General features: G+C 39.7%; 1 protein-coding gene across 1 annotated transcript in view; it reads right to left on the reverse strand.

The window, feature by feature from the left end:
* Positions 1-3,451: 3,451 nt before the first annotated feature.
* LOC108547976 (uncharacterized) overlaps positions 3,452-23,545 on the reverse strand; it is a 230,722-nt gene continuing 210,628 nt past the window's right edge. Inside the window, exon 17 of the mRNA XM_017900727.1 lies at positions 3,452-3,823. Coding sequence (XP_017756216.1) covers positions 3,452-3,823 — 372 coding nt within the window. The remainder of the gene's footprint in view (positions 3,824-23,545) is intronic.

Here is a 23,545-nt window from a genome sequence, read left to right on the forward strand (position 1 = left end):
GAAAGATGTCTACAATCTTGTGCGGATATGAATATAAGGTTAATTTCTTACTCCCCTTAACACCGAAATGCTTAGTTTAATTTTCCAGTGTATAAGAAGAGTTTAATTATTTGCAATACTTAAAGTGGTTTTGAAATTGTCTTCTCCACGATAGTAAAAGCTTTGCCTTATGCCTGTCAAATGTAACTGGTGAAACAATTTGGGAATGTAACATGAGACTAAATAAATTTACAATTCCTTTCCTTCCAAGACAACAAGCTCGTTGCACTGTAGTCTACGAATATACGATATTGCGTAAAAGAATGTTTTAAACAATTCTGCTAACGAAGCCGCCAATCTGAAATAGAACTGGAAGCAATAAAAAATGTGTCATTTTCTGAATTTTACACTTAAAATTTCGGAGTACTTCATGCTGCATTTTTTTATCTTCCTTTGAGTGTAGTCCAATTATGGTCCCTTGATATGACGTATTATGCTTGCGGTGTATTTGGACAATTTCACATGCACACAGCAGTGAAGTATACTATTTATCTTGTATTGCTGTACCATAATCCGACAACCTTGGATTTCCTTTATTGTGCAAACGACAGAAATGGAGCAGCTAAAATACCTTTAGAGCTGTTGAGAATTTGCAGAGGTGCATCAGAATATCGGTAATTAAGGAGATAGGAGGTATTGGTATATATTTGACACTGAGGTTACTATAAAAAGCATTCTCAGGGTCACGAAGTTTGTATTTTGGTTTAATAAATTTCTTTGCATTTGAACGTTATAACAAAGTGAATTTTCTACTGCATGTTTTTGATATTCAATATTGCTACCACGCGTCGCGTTGAAATTATTTCGTCCGTAGGAACGTGTGGGGTGCTCTAAACGTATTACGGTCTAGTGCTGATAAATTTGTGCCGTAGCTCGTCTGTTTGTCTGTTCCGTCCTGACTCTTCAAAGTCTCAATTCCTTCTCCTCGGTGTCTCGATTGCTCCTCTCCGAGGAATCGTTTGTTACTGAATTCTTGATAGTCTCTGGCTCCCAGACTTGGCTTAACGGAGGTACGCAATGATTATTTCTTGTAAGAAATAATAATTTTCCAATCAGCGTCATCCTAATCGTCGCAACCACCTTCCCGTGCATCTTTGACCTGCCTTCTTTTGGGTGAAGTTGGGACGATAACTGCTGTACGTGAAGTAACGTGTTTTGACCAAAAGTGACGGTCTTCCTCTAGGCTTGGAGCGTCGGTAAAAGTTACCATAAGAGGAGCATTGGTATGTACTTTCGGAATTACCTAGTTTTATGACGCGTCATTTATTTGTTGAGCTTGGACGAAATTAAGATTTAAAGTAATATTTGTTTCATCCAATGACTCATTTAGGTATACTAAAGCGGGATGCTCCATATGCACGGCGTACCAAACGTTTTAGTCACATTTTGATGTGCAAGGTCTGCTTTACATATATATGAATACGTGAAACTGACAGCAACCTATCATGTTCAAATGCTGGTATGGAGACAACTGCGTGTACAGAAGACGTAGGCAGCGATAGTTTATAATATGCTTGGATATTAGTCAGGAAGGTATGGAATGAATGGCATAAATCAAAAGGCTAGAATTAGTTTTTACCAGATATTTAGAACCACAGCACTTTCCAAGGACTATGTGGGTGAGCATCAGTAGTATCTTATCGCTTTACTTTGATTAAAAATATTTATTCGCACCTCCCATATCTCTTAAGAATATTTGATTGATTCTAATTAAGTTAAGCGTCATGTACAAAATAAAGTTAAATAGTATTGTAATAACTAATGTGCTGCATGAAAATTGTATTTCACGGTTTGAAAATGAAGTGAGGTATATAAGAATGCTGCAAAAGTAGAATTTGTCCATAATGACAGCAGAAAATGTGGTTTGTGAAGTATTAAAGGATTATTAGTTAATCTAAATGTAAATTATAGACATAAGTGTACAATTAAAAAACATTTCTTGTATTCTAACCATATTCCTCTTATACAATACACTTATATGCCCTTCGAGTAACGCACAATTCTGTATGAACTTATTGCTACTGCTACATAAAATTCAGGTTACTTCGAATTAAAATATGCAATTTCTGTTTATAATAAGTTATGTATAATACATACTTGCGAATGCTAAATATAATACATAAAGCCAGGTAAGATACGAAATTGTGTTGTGATGTGAGATTTGATTCATTAGCTTTATTTGATTTTTTGTTATGATGAGGATTCGTTTAATTTTTATTGTACTTAATTAAGTATCTTCAGAAACTCATACACTTCTTCGTAACCATTTCTGTCAACAACTTCATAACGCCATACGTATAGAGACTTTAAGCCAAATAGTTGAAGAACTTATACATAGCATACATGTTACGAACATTTACATTTTCTTTACTAATGCTAACGATACGAACAAATGATTGGAAGAGTGCATAATTTATGGAGTTATATTTATTAGTAATATGAAAGATATCTTCTTGGTTGTCTGCAGTATTGCTTTTGACATTATTAACATTCCCTTGTGCAATGACGCAAATCCTCTCTACTAAGTCGATTTAGTTTACTATCTATCCAAATTACCTTCGCACTCAGTCGAATCTCTGTCGTCAATTTCTTAAGACGAAGGTATATACTTGTCACCACCCCACAGATACGTGGTCAAAGGTGATTTAAGGAATATACTCTCTTTAAGTTAGAAGAAAGGATGGTAGCTCTTCCATTGAATGGTAATTTTCTGAAATTAGTATCGAAATTTGTTATATGAATTGATTGTGGAAATAAGAAGAAATATAAATTATTAGTACTGCTTCAAAGTCCAGAAACTTATGTTAGTCTTCCATTGCTGACGATTATTCAAAAATTTCGAAACTCGATTGTTACGAAACTAATGCTATTATGAAGCAGACTTTATCAACTTTGTGTTACCTTCAAGTTATTCTCTTGTGTTACCAACTGTTAGTCCTTAAATCATGCTATCAGACTCTAGTTACTTTTTATATTTGCGAGTGTAGCATAAACAATTTAATTGCTCACAGGAAACAGGGTACTTACTGAGTACTCACAAACACGTTCATGAAAAGCTAAAATATATTTAAATCAGTCTCATTTACTAAATTTAAGTTGAACTAATCTATATCCTTGAATAATTTGTAAGTTAGTATTAATATCACGCTTTTATTATTAATAGGGTAAGAGGATTCATTGTTCTCTTGTATCCATTTGCTACTGTATCAATATTTGACAGTTAATGATTGCTCAGGCCACCCGACAATAATCCTGTTAACTACTTTACACGCTTGTAGTATATTAAATAGCATATGTGTACGTTTCATTGTAAGACAAATAATTAAAGAAACACACTTAGTAATAAGACGCGCACGTCACATCAAACATAATATTCGTCGACATGTGCTGACAGCGCGTCAGAATCGCATCCCTATACACAACTTTCCTGGGTTGATATTAATGGCGTACGCACAGTAACTACTTCCCTTGTCGAATGTTTTCCACTCATTGTTGAAACATTACAGTCCTGAAATGTACTTCTTGTTGATAATGATGCTAATGTGAAAGGTGAAGTGGTTGAAGCATCCACTTTTAATGGCTTGGCATTGTGGTCTATGCAAGCATAGATTGTAGCTTCTCTTGTGCATGGTTGAGCACCTACAATCATCCCACTACCATAACCATCAAGTGCACTGAAACTTCCAATTCCACTGATACTTGTCAATTTCGCATCGGTTACTAATGTTGACAACGCTGTTGGGCGTGTTAAACATAGCTCGGCGTATGCTACCTCATTTGATATCTGAAAGGGAAAAGAAATGACAAAATTTCATTATTTGCAATGTAGTCTATAAGTATCCGAATTACATGAATGTATATATATGCACAATGAATAAATGCGTACATTTAATTTATTTAGCTGCTATCACCACATGGTTTATCACTATAACTAATTCAATTATTACAAAGAATTGTTCAATTTAATGAAAGTTCAACAATATCACCTATACTTATGCTTTCATAGTATATTATTTCATTCCAGACTCAGTAAGGTGCAAATATATTGATTGCTGATAGTGAAGACCTAATATACAAATATACAGGTATATAAATATTACAATAGTATTTACTGGGATAACTCATGGACAGTGCTTTTATTGTCAGCTGTGTTACAGAAATTGCAATCTTCAAGACTTCCTAATCATAAATGGGTTCCTAGGGATCTAAGTAAACTGACCATTGGTAAGGAAACTGATATAATGTGTGACAACTTAAAATATTCTGAGAGATCAATACACTGTTCTCATCATTCTATGGCGGACTAACCTACCTTCACCTCATTATATCCATTCGGCACGATTCCTCAGAATCATGTTGAGTATCCCCTAGGTAATAAGAGCATAATATCCTTAACATCGTTCAACCAATCATAAACTTCTTTCTTTCTACTTATACCATATCTCACATACAATTATTAACTCTTATCTATCAAATAGTAAGGTTAATATTTCTGACGTGTTTGTAACTATCGGTAGTCACATGTTAATGGAAGTCCATGAAGTGGTGAACTTCTTTTCTGGCCATCACCAGTCTGTACGTTATATCTTAAATACAATGCACCATATACACTTTCTCTGTCGTTGATGGCATCTGTCGGGCAATAAGAAAATTCCACCCAATTACAATATCTGATAAGACTAGTCTCCAATCGTTTAGCAAAATCTGCTTTAGTCCTAAGCAAAATTTTCAAAAAGGTAATGTTATCAACTTATCTGCCTTAATAGGTACCCCATTTCTAAAAGCATAGTTTCGTTCTCAGTTGATACATCATATTGAAAATTGTTTAGCTGCGGTTTCGAAGATAATTTTGTATTACAGATCAGCAGCGATGTGAGAGATCGTGCTTCATGCGTTGAATATTGTTAGAGTAGCTCCAAGAAACAATTACATTTATTTAAACAATCAATCCATCATATGACGTAGTCTTCCGTGGTTTGATTATCTGTCCTGGGATCACTTACGATAACATTTTACCAGTGTTTTCAGGAAAATACACAAATCTGGCTGCAATAGGAAATACGGAAAAGGAAATCGAGAACATACGGGGTAGAAGAATGCCTCGGTTTTGCCTTCTTTCCGGGCATTTTCTCTCTGTTCGATCTCGGCGCTGAAGATATACAAAATTTCTGGTAGCATTCAACCCTATCTGTGCGTGTCTCGCAAATGCGGTATTTCCATGAGCTTCTAACGGGTTAATGGAATAAAATCTTACTCTAGAGCTTGTATCACTGACCGTCATACTGTCAAGCATGTTAACAGTAAGCGAGCGGCGACATCTTCTGTATCCAACGCAAAGTAGACATACGTACACGAAAATTTCCGCTCAGTAATACCAATAATATTTGCATGTACCTTGAAAATTAAGGCTAAACGGCAATTATTGTTTCAGCAACTGCGGTTCAAAATCCCGAGCCCTTCCCTGTTATTGCGGACGATTCATACATTCCGCAGGTAAACCAAACTGCTCCTATTAGAAGATAAAAAAAAAAGAAAAAAATAGTTGAGCGGTATTATTTCTTCTATCTCCCGCTATCAATATATATTATTGAAACTGAATTACAGCATTTTACCAAAAACCAGACGACAGTTTGTTTATGGTAAGATCACTCAAGTAAACTCTCACCAACAGTAGATTAAAATTTAAAATGTGTATTCCTCCTTGCGTAAACGACACTAATGTAGCAATGAATATTTTTCTCACCTCTGTTTGAATTTTAAATGGCCTTTTACATTCGAGGTGCTCCATTACCTATGTGGTAGATCGTCCCTTGGCATTACGAATAACTATTTCATATCTAAATGGAATGAATATTACATAATCCGTCTTGAAGAAATCAATAAACGTCCTCCGATTTACACTATGCCCACCAAAACCATGCGTCCTTCAAATACTCTGACCCTTGAAGGTAGGAGAATAATGACTAACCTAATACTAATTTATCAGGTTAAGTATAACACAATTGGCTGTTTCTCACTCTATGAATCGATTACGTATAATGCTGCTTCCTAGTATTCGTCTAGAATATGACAGCTTCTTTCTAAATAATCTGAAGTGTTGCAACTTCGTAATGAGAATTTCGTATTCTCCGATTAAGTTTTCTAACAGAAATGACTTCTTGTCTAGCTTATTAGATAGCTTTGAAACTATTATAAATACATTAGACTGCAAGTAAATTGCATTGTGTTGTGGAATAATAGTCAAACTTGATTTTCTCGAAAACGAAATCTCTCATCGGATTATAATATTCCAAAGTTCCTTCTTACTCCTGTTTTAGGTGAAATCGCTGTCTGCCCGGTTATAAAATGATGTTGTACCTTCGACGTGTAATTGCTGAATTTGCAAGATTATAATTTACCGATATTAATTAACAAGTAGTGATTGAAAATTTGCCCAAAACACAAGGCTCCATGTATAGATACAGCAGTATTTTCGCCTTTTTGAAGAAACAATAGACATCTCTGTTTATTATTATATAGAAATTTGCAAATTTCTATTCCGAGCTGCTTTGCGCAATACGCGGCTCTCCTTACGGGCATACTGGCAGATATTGGATGCTTTTATTCTGATCTGTTACTGAAACAGGCATTGTCCAACCAACGGGGAAGTCAACACAACAATTGACTCTGATGTCGGCCGTCGGATAATGCCCGGGGATGTATCCGATATTGTCGTATTTCCTTTGGACTATTTCCGGTCTGGCAGTATGTGAAATTCAACCGTCAGTCCCCATGAACCGTCTATGGAATTTGAAAGAGACGGAAATTAATAAACGGAGGATCATGTACCTCTTTTATTCCTTTATTACATTGTTTGTAGCGATCAACGTTCACACTACCGCAAATAGTTGGATTCCCACTAGAAGAAGGCTGGAGGACTTGCTCGTAAGTCCTCAGTGAACACACGATGCTACCTATGTGTACCCCGTCCAAGGCAGGGCCTACAAGGAAGCTTTAACGGCAAGTCCATAAGCAGTCTCAGGACGAAACAGATCCTTCTTTGCGTCCTTCTGCCTACTACATACTATAGCCCAACGGTCAAGGGATATCAACTAGCAGCACCGTAGGTACAATAGGAAAAGCAAGACATTATACCAACCCCGTGGATGAAGGGCCCCTCCTTGTTTTTGTATTACCTTATTTTACATGGGATTATTCCCCGATATTCCCTTCGCAGACAAAAATCTGATGGCTTGATAAGCAACGACACCTTTTTATATCAAAACAGACTTATTTCAGATAAAATGCAGCTTCGTCTTTCTTTCAATTCTGATTATATCCTTTTAGAACTCCATTAGGACTACAGACCTCTACGTAATCTATATAATCTCACCAAGGCTCACTAGACTCTCTACGCAATGGACTCTCTAGAATCTTTTCATACTCTTTATGCACTTCTTCACCCGTATCCTTATTTAAACCTTGCATTCTCTCCTCTTTCATACGCAGTCTTCCTTCCTCCGTCGCTCATTTCACACGTGACTTCACCCTTGGCGGGCCAAGTACTTAAAACACTCGGACACATTCCTAAACATTCTCGCCAGTCGTTCGTACTCGACACAGTTATAAATATCCCGTTCATGCAATCCCTACGCTCGGTCAATTGTCCCTGCGCACGATCTCCAGATATCGTCGTGAACGCTCGAGCCAATCTCGAGATCGCTATCCTTCCGATTGTGAAGCGGCCCAATTGTTCCTGTGTCCTCACTTAAAACCAAGATCTCTTGCTCATTCGCTTTGCTATCTCTCTTAATATTATTTCCCTTCCTAGGGTCCTACATGTCGAAATCCCACATATATAGCCTCATCAGAAAATTAGCATAATACGATTTATCTCGAATCAATTTTGAACTCAGACAAACTAGTCGCTGTCATCGGAAAATGCACTTCAATCTAATATTTCTTACTATCTCTGCACCTCTAGTCGAACATTGCGTTTTCCATGTTATTTATTAAGTCATTGAATATTTTGAAACTTTGACAGCTTAAATTGACAATAGATTCGGCGTCGACTATCGGATTCCTACTTATGGGCACATGTTTAATGAAATCGAACCGTGGGGATATAAATTCAATTTTTTAAAATATCAATGCATTCATAACACAATTTTGTAACATCGGCTCAGTATAAACACCTTTACATTTTCGAGATACTAAACAAGACATTTTCTACAGTTCATAGTTGCCTTCACACACGACGACATACGCATGTTACACTATACAGCATATGTCTGAAATCCTACATCTAAGGAGGAGTTGCCCTACAACGTAGCGCAGGCTTCATCCTTGAATATTAAATTTGAGTTTGAGAAACAGAAACCAATGTTGCTTGGTTACAAGGCTAGATAACTTATACATGTTCGGAGAAGTTCCAAGACATTCCATGTTTAAGTTACGCATCATTTTCTTCCAGACGAGAAAGGAAATTATTGTAAGAACTGTAACCTTACATTTCCATAAGCACCATGACTGACAGTCCTTTGCACTTGAGCATCCAAACAATTTTCAATTGCAACGTCTATCGACAAGCTGTTTTCGTGGGCAATACTGCAAAATTTTGAAACATCCAAATTTGCATTATAGCAAACATTCAACATAACATTGTAGTATGAAACTTACTAATTTGGCTATTCAATGTTTGTGAACGTGCAGCTGCAATGTTGCAAATTTTCAAGTGAGTTTAACATTTCCTGCCCTACTTTATGGGTCCATTCATTGATATTGTAGTCCTTTCTGATACCAAACTTGTTCATAGGTATTAATTGTCTGCTTGACTTGAATTTTACTTTGGCTTGTCTTAGTTTGACTTGAAGTCAGCATAGTATTGCTCTTTTCATTATTTTCGACATGCTGGAGATGACAGAGGATATCAGTCCAAAGGATTGAAGTATATATGTTGACTTTGCGGCTTTAGTTACCTATAATTATTGCACATTTCCAAACTACAGGAATGTAACCGATTCTTGGGATCAAGGTGTAGCGTATCGTAATGTATCTGGGTCTAACGTGCCATAATATACCGTGATAGATTATTTATTCCTTGTCGTGTAATCAGATCGTTTCCGAATGACGTTTTGGTGATTCAGTCGCTTAATATGTGTCGTGCCTCTCGTCGCGTAGCTTGCAGGCAATAGTTCCGATTACTAGCTGCTTCTTTTACTTTTGCAGTTTAATCATGCGCATCTTTTTGTGTTCTAAAAATGCATGGCAGATATTTAGGTATTTATTGATTGGGATTCATTTTCCTGTCATTTCTAAGTCTCCATGACGGTTTAATCTTTTAACGCTTTTGAAAGATTTCCATGTAATATAATTAGTTGTTGTGGTGGTATCTTGATTTCTCACATGGACTTGAAACTTTTTTTCTTTTAGTCGAGCAAAAGACATTTGATCTGGTTTATAGGCCACTTCATAGTCATTTTACCGTCAGTCAGTGACGTTTTACCGTGAGTTGCTTTACCATCTTTTTGATTGCCCTTCCTCTCTTGATTTTGACTGGTATGAATCTGGGAATTAGCTCGTGATTGTTATTTTGCTGACTTATGACATGACTTCGTATGCAGCTGCTTAATTTGTTTGGTAATGCATTCTGTCGCCCTTTTTACTTCACTTTCTCCGTTTAGTGGGATTTTCCACGCATGGTTTCTATCCGTTTTCCTAGAATTTTGGGCCGTGAACAGATTTCCTTATGATTGTGACTGTTTCCAGATGTTATGGTGCTTTGTTTAGCGTGGGGATAATTTGTGACAGATTAGAGGTGAGTTGGACGTAAACCTGCATATCACTTATATTAAGGAGGAAGTTGGTGATTGCAAAGTCTGTTACACATGGAAGGATATTTTCACTACTGGGATAGTGCTTTGATACCTCTGTTCCGTGTGTTTCTTGTAGGAGCCATATTCCAGTATATTCTCGGCATAAAAATTCCTGTAGTTCTGTGCTCCTGTGCTGTATCACAATGCTGTCCCAAAAAATTATTTTGAACCTCCATTTTCATCTACCATAACAGTTCATTTCAATATCATGACCACCATCATCATTACCTGTTGTATATAATATTCCATTATTGCCGTAGTAGTGTCTTTTTTCCAACAAGAACGTTTGTAATTTTCGCGTGTGTGTTCTCGATTACTACGGCTTGGCCGCCGTCCTTCCAAAGTATAAAAAATGTTTGTCAGGTTATGTTTCTTGTGACTTAATGTGGATATTGCGTTCTGCGGTTCCTTTTGTTACCTGGACTCATGTGGTTTTATTTGATTGCTTACCTCGCACTCCGTGGATCAACCTTCATTGTATTCTTTTCCAAATTTTACATTCTTCGTAGTTTGTTTGGTGTTTGCTATGACAATTTACGCAGACTGCATCGCTGATTCTCTTTTCTTTAAGATATTGTGCTGAGAGATGTGATTCAGCACATTTTACGCAATGCGATATGCGTTTGCAGTAATTTCATGCATGTCAATATTGTTGGCAACGTGCACACGGCGGAATGTCCCCCTTAGACATTAATAGCTTTACATTAATGGCAGTTTTAACTAGTCTTGCGTCTTTATGTGCGTCCTTGTTGTTTTGTGGTAGTAGCAGTTCTGTTACGTATAATGGAAGTGGTTCACCAGTTACTGTGCTTTTTACGTTTATGGCATCGTCCAGTTCTAATCATCACAGATTATCTTTCCCGATCTGCTCTACTATCGACTGATAGAGCTCTCTTCTACAGTTTTACGTTTTCTGGCGTCTTTAGGTTAAATAAATAGCTATGATTGTGTTTGAGGCTGCTAGCGTCATAACGTATGATGCAATACTTTCTGTCTTGTATCTTGGTTTACGATTTGTGATTGTATTTTATAGCGTAGTCAGTAACATCTTATTAGCAGCGTGTAGGATTTGTCTGCATCGATGAATATTGGTTGTAGTTGAGTGCTTCCTCTTCTAATTGTGACGTTTCGTATCTAGACTTTCAAGTGGCTAGAATCAGTATCGACACTATACTTTATTTAACAACCATTTGTATAAAACTTGCATGGCATCCGAAAATCTGAATGATTTACCTGCGTTGGATGATCTCGTTCTGTGTTACGATGTTCCTTTTTCTCTATTTCTGAAGTACTAAAGATCTTTCCTTCTTTACATTTATTTCTACAGTAATTACATCTGTGTGTTCACTGAGGTTTCTAAGTTTGTTGAAATCCATTTGGACCATTATCTGCAGAATTTCCTTTCTCATTATTTCCCTATTGTCCTCTGCTTTGTTTGGTTATTTTAGATACTACATCTATTGTTATGAACTCATACACACTGCTTCTTTCTATGTCGTTTCTGATCTGGTCCATTCTCATTCAGGCATATTATTTGCCCTTCTAAGTTATTTTGTTGGCAGTTCCTTTTTTCTTTTTTGGTTCTTCGGGCTGGTCTTCTTATTAGGGTCTCAAATAGTGTTTCTCAGCGGACAGATATATTCCGATTTTCTTTATTTGTTCACATATAGGTGCATATCGTAGCATGAATAGTTTGTAAGAGATTGTACAACTATAGTTGGAAGTAAAAATGTAATTGCGTTAGTACAACCTAACTTCTAATTCGGACGATTTTGTCGCACCGTGGATGTGAATATAAACGGAAGTGGTCAATTCACGAGAATACGTTATATGTATCGTGTGGCAGAGTATTTATCAATATATATGGCATCGTCTCTAAACAGATGCAGCGTGTGTGGCATCAGAATGATGCAGGATATTATGAAAATCGAATATGTGGAAGTATATGTATATTGACAAATCGGGTTTACTTGTGGAAGACTTCAGATGACGTTCGATCAGTGATAATTTCGCTCATTAGATGTATCCAGATTTGGTGTCTATAGAGCAGTGTACGTTCAGCCCCCAAAACGGGAAAATGCAGATGCCTAACCCACTTCTAATAGAAAGAGAATTTACGTATGTATATTGATTCCGTTCTGCCAGCTAATGTCTTCATTATATAGGTGTATCTTATCATACTCAAATGTTTAGTCAACAGTTTACTTTAACATTCGTTGTGACACACTGACCTCTCTTTCATCTTCTCAGTCATATTCTAACCACACACATTTTCCCCTTTTCCGAACTCATTTTTGCACCTTCTCGGGCAGTTTCTTGAAACGCACATCACGCAACACCGTACATATATTGTCATGAACCCTAAATCTTCAAGTACATTCCGAATCTCACTTGTCACTCACAACCGACACTCTAGTACAATCATACTGTCCACCACATCCATTTGATACGCCGTCCACACTGAGGTCCTTCATTCCCTCAATAGTTAGATTATATTGTACTGAAGAGGAATAAGTTTCATCCAAAAATGAGTTATGTGTTCCAACCCTTGTTGTATTATAGTGACTGTATTCAACCTACGCCCCTTGCTTAGATCTTAAGGTCACTAAAGATTTGAGAAAGCAATATGTAAAGTGAATATGTAAGTAAAAAAGTAAAAATGTACATGTATAAATAGTTCCCACTTCATTATTTAAATTTTTCTCATAACGAAACTAGCAAGTTATTTTTAGCATTATTATTTTGTAACAACTTTAGCTTTTATGCGTGGTTAGTATTGCAGGTTTTGCACTGTAGATAGAATTTATTGCAATTGAAAGTTAAATATTGAAACAAATTCTTTGTGATTGTACCGAATCACTCGATTTTCGATTATCCAATTGCAAATACTTCGAAGATATGGCAATAACGAGTGCGCATATAAGTACACTCTGCGTTTTCGATTATGAAGTCAGAAATATTTCTGTAATCTCACTTGTACAATGAAATCCTCTTTGTTTTGGTTATCATAAATGAAAAATTTAAGGGTCTTACTAGACTTCAATAAACAGCAGTTAAGGTTAAATCTAGTTCACACGAAAATATATGACCTCGGATTATATATACTTCTCTCACAAACTTATGAAGACTTGAGTGTATCGTGTCATATTTAATATGCCTGCAAACAATTTCCTGTCCATCACTAGATAAACCACAATTATTCCTGCAATATATAGAGACTTATTTTAAATAAAACTTCATTACATGTATATAAATGAGGAAGTACAGATGTAATTAAATAGCAGTAGCAAGTCGTTATTCGATTCTTGAGCGAACATGTTAACTAGACCATGTAGTATTGATGTTAAGATCACTCGATAGAGGCAAACGAAACGAATATAGTATTGATAAGTACATTTCTCTAGTTGCATTTAACTACGTGTGTATTGCGATTAATCAATCTTGCCCACGGTCAGGGCGGAAAATAGAACTACCATAAACGTGTTGTACGTATTTCGTCTGCTTACTAGGATAGGCGTGATATTTACAGAACCTAGAAATAAACTTATATTCACAGCCGAAAATCAAACTAATTTTAATGTTCAAAACGAATTTTGACTTTTGGATGAAATGATATATTGCAGGAAAATTGGCAAAGTTAGAAGTTTCATTCTTATATTAAAAGTCAGGTAGGAGAACATGAGTTTATCGATATCTATGATCATAATCATTTTTGCCATGAATCAATTGCAATTGGATATAAAGTTTTAAAAGTAAACTACTGGGCGTACTTCATAAACACTATTCTTGTGTTTATAGAAAGGCCCTTTATCCCATACAAATTTGCTATGCGATGTCGTGTTCTATAAAATTTTCATTCCATAAAAATTTCAGGACTCATCCTGGAAGAATGACGGCAACATTCTCAGTGTTAACCGGGCGGTAAGATATGCATTTATAAAGTGTAAGCTATATTCTGCCTCAGCACAGCGCTGACTTACCTATCTAGACTCCTAAGGGCATGCCGTTAACTCTTCCCCACTGATTTAGATGAAACTAAGACAGGTTAAAGAACAGTCAAGGGTATTTGACACATATTTCGCATATCAACAGTAAGTCAAGTTTGATTGTGGAAATCACCCATAATTGTCCACTCTCGAAGGACTAACTTCAAAACGGTATGACACAACAAAGAATTGCTTTGTAAACATATGCATGATATACGTCACGATAGAATAATGTTACAGTAACCAAAGAATATTCAATAATATTTTAAGGAAAAGAATTGCATTTTTTATTGCCAATGCATTGGTATGTACGTATGCATAATACTATCTACAAATAATGTAAGGATTGCACCTTACGTCGATCACTTGTGTGTTCGCACTGTAACCGACCGCTCGCGTCTCGCTGTACATGAAGCGCGTATTATATACACCGGTGGTCGGTGAATATTGAAATTCGATTTTCTCGATAATAAAGCTACAAATGAAAAAGTTTTATTCTTCATTTTCAAACTATGCTTTCTTTTAAAATCAGATCTCCACAGTTTCACTGCCAATAGATAGTACCGCTGGGAAATCCTGCATAAATAGTCATACGAATGCAGATGTATGGTAACATATTAATAATTTAAATGTACGAAAATGTACATAAAACGATATGAATATTATACATTTTTTATATGTTATATTTCAAATAACATAAAATAACTGTTCTTTGGATGTGGTGAAATGATTGAAATGAACTGTCCTTGTTAATATATATAAGTTAAAATATATTCTCAACTACGTTATATTTGTTGCAGCTAATTACTAATGATTCTAAACTACACTTGCCTCAAGGTGTCGATCATGACTAGAAGCAGATAGTGCAGGTCATAGCGCGACTACAGCAAGACGTTAGCGGTTTACTTGGATGCGAGCACACATGTGGCCGACGTAGATGTGCCATCTATACCTTATCTATTCATTACACGTATGATCATTATACATATGCACATACCGTAGTTTGGGGAATAAAAGATGCAATTATTTTTGTTAAACGTGCATATGTCGTGTCACTTCAAATAAACGGAGACAATTCATTTGTTATAAGTATTATGGAATAATTTTTGTTCTCTTTTAAATATTATTCTAACATGTCGTTAATCATACAAATTTTCATGAATCAGTGCTCTGCCATATCTTACCATTCCAAAGTTAGCTCTTGGAAAGTCCATCTTTCGGGCGTATATTCCCTTAAACATGAGATACAAACAACTGTAGTAAAATACGTGTATAACATTTTTGTGTGTTTTTTAATTGTATGAAATTTCATCCAAATCGGAGGCGAACCATTTGCGGAATCACCGTATCAGCAGAGCTGTTATCATGCATGCACGTTGTCAAAAGTGCCTTTCTATATACGAAGCTTGTCATATCTATAACAAGTAGATGTTTTCATATTCTTTTAGTACTGACTGCAAAATTATAAGAAAATTCTCATATTTATTTGAAGTTCAAATTGTTTTCATTATTTCATACGAATGATTTGTCAATATACAATTGTTAAGAAATAAACACAATTGTTTATTCATTTAGAAGTTTCACAAATGTATTTATAGCTCTTTCTCAATCATTGTAATATCTAGGTGTTATCTAATTACCAGATCTGAACTGGATGCTTAACGTAGTGTTTACGTATTATTGGAGCGTACTTATTTATGACAGCACCCTGACGTAGTATAAATTTGCGGGAATGGTGTGCGTGACGTGATTGGGGCACAAAGTCACCGTTTGTGACGGAGCCAGTTTTGTATGTACGATTTTAAAGCGCACGGAAACTCTTGGGGCCCTCCTTGAAGGCGTACGATAATAAACAGCGATTTCCAGTTTGGTCCAAACGTTCACAGAGTGATCTGGAGTGCGTGCGGATGGAATCGTATGAATCGTATGAACGGGATATTTATAGCAGTGTCGAATGCACGTGAATTGTGAAAGCCTAGGGATGTGTCTGAGGGCTTAGTGTACGTGACTCACTAAGGGCAAGGCTGTAAATGGCACATGAGAAAACGTAATTGAGAAAGAGAGCACGAGTATGTTGGAAGTGAGATTGCATGGTTTATATAAGGGTACAAGGGAGTGAAATGAACAGTTCTTTGGGATACAGTCAATGTGAGATGTCACAGTGCTCAGAACAAGTTTTGTGTTAGTTTACAATGAGTCATACTTCATTTATCTAACACTATCCTTTTGCTACCACCTAACAATCCTACAAATTTGTGAGTTTCAGGTATTTTTATATAAGTCGGTTCTGTACAGGTTTCACAACACATGGTAACAGTATTCCTATCTTCTTCGAGGGTCAAAATGGTATCGATTAGGGAACGATAGGATTGCCGATAAGTCACAACTGACATATGTGAAGTTATATTTCGAGCTAATTGGAGGACAAAGAGTGAAAACATAAGATGCCACTTCGGAAAGAGAAATCACGAATCAGCCAGTGTTGATTTGAGACCCTATTTTAGAAAAACAGATTACAAACCGGCCAATGACCTATGCATGGTATTACTCTAATAACAAATCGAAAATCAACCAATAGCGTTACAAAATTTTCAGAAGCACAGATATGTTGCGTGGTCTTTACTGTTAAGCGAAACGCAGATTAACGGAATTATAATCGGCATGGTGAGTGAATTGTGGATCGGCAAAGTGACACGGTTTTCACGACGGCAAACAACGAATCCGAAAAGTGACATAAATTTATGAGGAAAATCATAAAAATCATGTCAGCCAATTAGCGACTGATAAAAGCACGTTGTCAAGTTTCGTAGGAGGTAGAATAGTAGTAACCTTCACAGTGCAGGGTAAGTCCTGAGTGGAGAAGGCTTGAAGAGTCCTTTTGAATATAGCTTGTGACCGTCGAACGACATGAGTTCTTCGGTGTTGAGGAGAGACAAATAAAGGCATGACTTCTGTGTGTTACACTTACGTTATTTTACTACCGTTCTCTTGCATCGAATCGGTTTCTCTCCAATTTCAGTGTCTTATACCGTTTGCGCAGGTTCGACGTTCCTTCAATAAAGGAAGAAGCACTTGCACATTACATAACAAGTTACCCTGGTTCGCGGAAACTGTTGCATTGTGTGTCATTCTTGGGCGGTCAGCATACTTGAGTGTTTGGTGTCCGTCATGTTTTATCGAACGGTGTCATAGTATGTTCATAGCGATTCGTCTGCATCGAACTGTCTGTACAGGGAAACGGGCCATGGAGACCTTCGGTTGGATCTCATATCCATGCCAGACCTGAAGTGGCCCAAGAGAAATGCGCCAATACGGGTATCTCCCCGGGCGATCTCCTTAAGCCTACTAGGGTCCTGCGCGGGTTGACTTCCTCCGCTGGTTGGACCTGTTCATTTTCTTGGTATGCTGATGATCTAAATTCGCACCCAACATCTGCCGCTATATCCGAAATGGACCAGGTACAGCAAAGCTGCGTAATGGCGCCAAAGAGCTTAAGAAACAATAGCTGTCTGTACAGGGAGAGGGCAGAAGCTGGGGAGCGTTCTGGTGTAAGGTGTCCGCTAGAAACCACGATGGAACTAATGATCCCTATAGCTGCAAAGCCGAGCTGAGCAGTGCGGGAGACTTCGGTGAAGTTGTAGGGCCCGAACCGGCAAGTCCACTTACCTCGCCTCCTCGTTGGTGCCCTCGGGGTCCAGTGGGTGGTGTTCCATGCGTTCGCGCATGCCACTGGATGCGAAAGAGGGAGTGGCAACGGGCCATGGAGACCTTCGGTTGGATCTCATATCCATGCCAGACCCGAAGTGGCCCAAGAGAAATACGCCAATACGGGTATCTCCCCGGGCGTTCTCCTAAGCCTTCTAGGGTCATGCGCGGGTTGATTTCCTCCGCTGGTTGGACTGGGCTCTTCTCATTGGTATGTTGAGGAATAAATTAGCACCCACATCTGCCGCTATATCCGAAATGGACCAGGCACGGCAAAGCTGCGCATTGGCGCCGAGATGCTTACGAAACAATAGTTGTCTGTACAGGGAGTGGGAAAAGTTCCACAAGCTCATTTTGGAAGAGAAGAGGAACCTGTCCGAAATGGTAATCAGGTGCCAAGAGGACGTAGAGAGTACGGTCGCAGAGCTGGAGCGGTTTCTCACCGAAGCCTGCAATGCGGCCATACCGAAGAAGAAATGGTACGAAAGGTCCAACCCTTGATGGATCCAAGATCTCATACGTGCAAAGGGAGATGCGTACCGAGCAAGAAGGAAGTACCAGGGGACCAAGGACCCCGAAACGAGGGAGCTAGAGAAACAGCATTACTGCGAAGTACGAAAGAAGTACACCAGAATGGTGACGAACGCGACGATCCAAAACTGGCGCCAGTTCCTCACCGAAGAAGGAAACAAAGAGCCCTGGGGAATTGTCTACAAGACTGCCCTCGGGAAGCTGAGGAGAGAAGAGGCGACGTGCGCACTCCGCACGCCGCAAGGAGAAACCTCGGATTGGCGATCCACGGCGGAGGCGATGTTAACCGCGCTCGTTCCAGATGACGACGTGGAAAAGGACACAGCCGAGCAACGGTGGATCCGGGAGGACTCCAAGAACGCCCCGAAAACTGCAGACAGCCCCCCATTCAGGTACGAGGAACTGGGCTGCGCGATAGCGCGGCTCAAAAGAGGCAAATGCCCTGGCCCTGATCGAATGGAGTCGGAGGTATACAGGAAGCATGGAGCTCTATTCACCAAGAGCTACTGAATATCATCAACGCCTGTTTGGAATGGGGATTCTTCCCGAAAAGATGGAAAATCGGTAACGTCGTTACGATTCTCAGAGTACCGGACAGAGACAGAAGTAGCCCAAAGTCGTACAGGCCGATATGCTTGCTCTCAATGATTGGCAAACTATTGGAGTGACTAATGTCGAAAAGGATGGCCCCACTCTTCCACAATCATATACTGTCCTCTGAGCAACAGTTCGGATTCCGTCCTGGAAAATCGACACAGGACGCAATTGTCAAGCTACGAGGAGCGATAAATGAGAAGAGCGAGTGGAAGTACATTTTAGCGATTGCACTCGACATTTCGGGTGCCTTCGATAATGTGTGGTGGCTTAACGTGCTCCAAGAACTGAAGCGTAGGAACTGCGCGCAAAACTTGTACAAGCTGACGCAAAGCTACTTCACGGACAGGAGAGTCCAGCTGATAGGGAAGCACGAATCTGTCGAGAAGTCAGTAACAATGGGTTGCCCGCATGGGTCGATACTAGGCCCGAGCCTCTGGAATATAGTTCTCGACGACTTGCTGGCGCAACTAGAGTCCGAGGAGGCCCAATGCGATGCGGTCGCGTGCGCCGACGATATAATAATCCTGGTCGGCGGTAACCCGAGGGAGGAACTGCGGCGAGAGGAGCAATCGGCGGTCACAGCGGTCTCTACATGGCGCAGCCGCAAGAGGCTAGCACTGTCGGCCGAGAAGACGGAGATGCTGTTGGTGAAAGGGAAGCTCGACGCCGAACGGCCACCAACAATTCGCATCAACGGGAAAAGTATCAGGATGCACCCATCAATGAAATACCTCGGCGTTCATCTTGAACGCGGCCTGAGGATAGAAAAGCACGTGCAAGAAACAGCGCACAAGTGCAGAAGAATGTTCAATAGCCTTGCAAAAGTGGCCAAGGTGAACTGGGGTCTCGGACGTGGAGCCTTAACCATCCTGTACAGGGGGCTATTTGTCCCAATCGCCACGAACGCCGCAGCTGGCTGGAGCGACCGACTGAACTTGAAGACAAAGAAGATACTCGAGAGATCGCAGAGAATGGCCCTGCTTCAGGTCACGAAGGCATACCGGACAATTTCAACAGAGGCTCTTCAAGTGATAGCTGGGGAAATGCCCATCGACCTGGTGGTAGAAATGCGCGCGCGGATGCACGCAGAAAGGAAAGAATCCACGAACATGGTGGAAGCAAAGCGACGCCTACGGGATGAAGCCATGGCCACTTGGCAGGAGCGTTGGAGAGCGACTGGGAAAGGACGAACGGCATACGCCTACTTCGTCAACGTCCACGAAAGGGTCAAGAGTAAATGGATCCACGTGGACCAGCATGTGACGCAGTTCCTCAGCGGCTATGGTGACTTCAACAACAAGCTGAAGTACTTTGGCTGCAGCGAAACGGAACTGTGCGACTGCGGTGAAGAGGAAACGCCGTGGCACACCATAGAAGTGTGCCCACTCTATAGTGAAGACCGGCGCGCACTGAAAGAAGAACTCGACGGTCACAGATTCAGGTGGCCAATGGAAAGTCACATCCTCATGTCAAGAAAGGCGTTTCGTCACTTACGGAAGTTTGCTCGCGACGTACTCTCCGCCAAGGAGAAGAAATGGCGGGAAAGGAGAGAAGGAACAACTTCAAGAGGTACACGTGGTGGTGGAGGGAGAAGACGCGGTGTGACGCAGGATCCAACCGAAACAGGACCAACCGCTGCTAAGGAGGAAGCAGCCAACTGGGACATACGAAGAAGATGGCTAGACAGGATGACCACGAAAAGCACCGGAGGAACAGAACAACAAGGGATGAGAGATAAGGCACCTGTGACCGTCACGGCAGGCGGCATCCAGAGACTGATACCGGGACGGTGCAGGTATATCGGCATACGCCATCCTGCTGGGACCGAGCGAAAGCTGGTAGCTCCTCCTCCACGTGGCCCTCGCTGGTAACGAGGCTGCGGGCTGCTAGGCAACCCGGAGCCACGGCTAAGTGAGCTGCTTCCCGCAAGGGTAGGCACAACATGTCCCATGATCCTTCAACGGTGAGGGCAGGGTTCTTCCAAGCCGCGAGTTTAAAACCTACATACGCGTTTCCCTGCAGCGGTGACGCTAGAAAGTACAATAACATCTTTTTCGCGAAGCAGTTATAAAGCATTAGCTCGAAGTACGGAGCGGCCGCCAATTGGCGGGCCCCGATAACACACACAATACTTGTCTGTACAGGGATATAGGCCGTAGATTCCGTTGCCTGGATTTTGATTTTATTTTTCTGTAGGGCACTCCTGAGGGCAGAAGCTGGGGAGGGTTCTGGTGTAAGGTGTCCGCCAGAAACCACGATGGAACTGATGATCCCTATAGCTGCAAAGCCGAGCTGCGCAGTGCGGGAGACTTCGGTGAAGTTGTAGGGCCCGATCCGGCAAGTCCACTTACCTCGCCTCCTCGTTGGTGCCCTCGGGGTCCAGTGGGTGGTGTCCCATGCGTTCGCGCATGCCACTGGATGCGAAAGAGGGAGTGGCAACGGGCCATGGAGACCTTCGGTTGGATCTCATATCCATGCCAGACCTGAAGTGGCCCAAGAGAAATGCGCCAATACGGGTATCTCCCCGGGCGATCTCCTTAAGCCTACTAGGGTCCTGCGCGGGTTGACTTCCTCCGCTGGTTGGACTGGGCTCTTTTCATTGGTATGATGAGGAATATATTCGCACCCAACATCTGCCGCTATATCCGAAATGGACCAGGTACGGCAAAGCTGCGCATTGGCGCCAAATAGCTTAAGAAACAATAGTTGTAGGGCACTCCTGGACCATTTGGACATTGGTAGTGTGTGCGAATTGCACCGAATATTCGTGAGTACCGTTGTCATAGGCACTGCCTGAGACAACAGACAGATTCTTGTATTCTGTGGAACTGTCATTTCCTGTAGAGAAATTTTATTTGCGCCAAAGGATTCGTGCTATCAGATTCGTGTTAAAACATTTAGTTGACATTCATGCATTGAGAACTTCACAATCAAATTTTTCAAAAGTACGAACGAATGGGGAAAATTCTTTATGATATTATGATGAATGTATTATTACATATTTAGGACCTTATTGGACACTTGCACACTTATTCAAATCTTGCACTCTGTTCTTCATACACAGAACATTTTTCGTGATCACTCATTTCCTACGCATCCTCAGTGGGCCAAGTTCTTCAAGCAAGAGACGCATTCATAAATTTCTACTCCTTTGTCAAGCTTAGCTCTGTCATATGCATCCCCTACATTCGTTCCCCTTGCGCGTGGTGACTTTTGTTGAATGTCTCAAACTCTCTCAGCATTCCTTCTGGCTAGGTCACATTCCATTCCTAAATATATATCCAAGAATATATATGAAATACGTATTCGTCAAGCAGAACGCGATAGAGAATTTAATATCGATGTTTATTACGTGTTGCCACTGCCCTGCAGAATATGAATACATGAGTGTAGCGGCCGCCGTCCTCACCCTTGTACTAGATGGATTCCAACTTGAAGGATGTTTGAGGTCATTCTAACAAGTCCTCGGAAACCCTCCGCTTCCTACATATATATCTTTCCTATCTTCCAATAGTATCCCGGCCTAAGGCACGGCTTGCTACTGTAGCCATACTGATGAGTCCACTAGAAGGCCCGTGAAGAAACGCTCATCCCTTACTTTCCCTTTTGTCTTTTCTAGCACCTTCAGCACCAGAGGATACCAGCGAACGACCGACTTCAACAACGTTGAGAGAGGACCCTCTACTGCGGGTAATGGCTGCGTCGCAGCAAGCACATCATTATGAGCCATAGATGTATATTTTATCGTCCTGTCAAAGTTGAATATAACCGTACTTCTTCCTTGTGGAAGTGTACAGAATACGAAACATTATAACAAATTCGTAATGTATGAAGAAGTTTTTGTGAAAGTATAAGAACCATGCAAACGAGGTACGCTCCACGATTTATTTTTTCAGTTTGGTGACAAATTGCAGTCACTTAAGAGCATAAATATTTACAACTATAAATATTAATCAATTCAGAAACATCTCGTCAAGCTTCTAACGTGCAAATTAACCTCTTACCCTTGTTAGTTTTCGTGCCATTCTTCATTTAACTGAAAATAGAGCATTTTTGGAAAAAATCTCATCTTTCGAAAACTGAGTCGATAAAACTATTTCGTTTCGAGATTCATATACAAGAAGGAAATTTCTACCACAGCTCTTGAATAGATGTTACAGATTTGTGGATAAGTTATAATTTACTGTATAGTGCTATTAGTTTACTACGGTGAATCAATCCGTTGGTAATGTGGACAAACATTAAATTGATGCTCTTTTGGCAGATTAAATAAGTCAAGCAGTCTTCAATGTAATTTAATCTGTATAACTGAAATAGAACGAAGACTTCCAGAAACGTATTCGTAATAACGCAAAGTTCAATACAGTGTTATCTTCATTTCTCAATGTTACAGTGAACATATACCGACAGTCTATTGGTTGCGTTTTCATTCATGAAGAACAATACCGAGATTGTTCGTACGTATGTGTTGTTGTAAGTATATCGTGTTTAAATATACAGCAAATTTGCTTGGGTTCTCCATAACATTAGGTACTATAACATATATTAATGGTAGTAACATTGAAACATGACAATACTATTTTTAATTGAAATAAGATAAAATAGTACCTACAGATAATAAATATATTTCTAGTAGTATATACAAAGGGACTACACATATGATTTATGCCGTTCTCTTTTTCTTTTCGTTGCAATGATTGCAATTAGTATACATATTGCAACTGGTAATTGCATCTATAACAAGTACTGTATGAATAATGAATTCTATGCCCCACTGCAATGTTTTCTTAAGTATTACATAATTCGAAGGATATGTGCTAAAAATACTGTTAC

The sequence above is a fragment of the Eufriesea mexicana genome, unplaced genomic scaffold (genome assembly GCF_001483705.2).
Source record: "Eufriesea mexicana isolate 0111107269 unplaced genomic scaffold, ASM148370v2 scaffold1336, whole genome shotgun sequence".
In the NCBI taxonomy this organism is placed as follows: domain Eukaryota; kingdom Metazoa; phylum Arthropoda; class Insecta; order Hymenoptera; family Apidae; genus Eufriesea; species Eufriesea mexicana.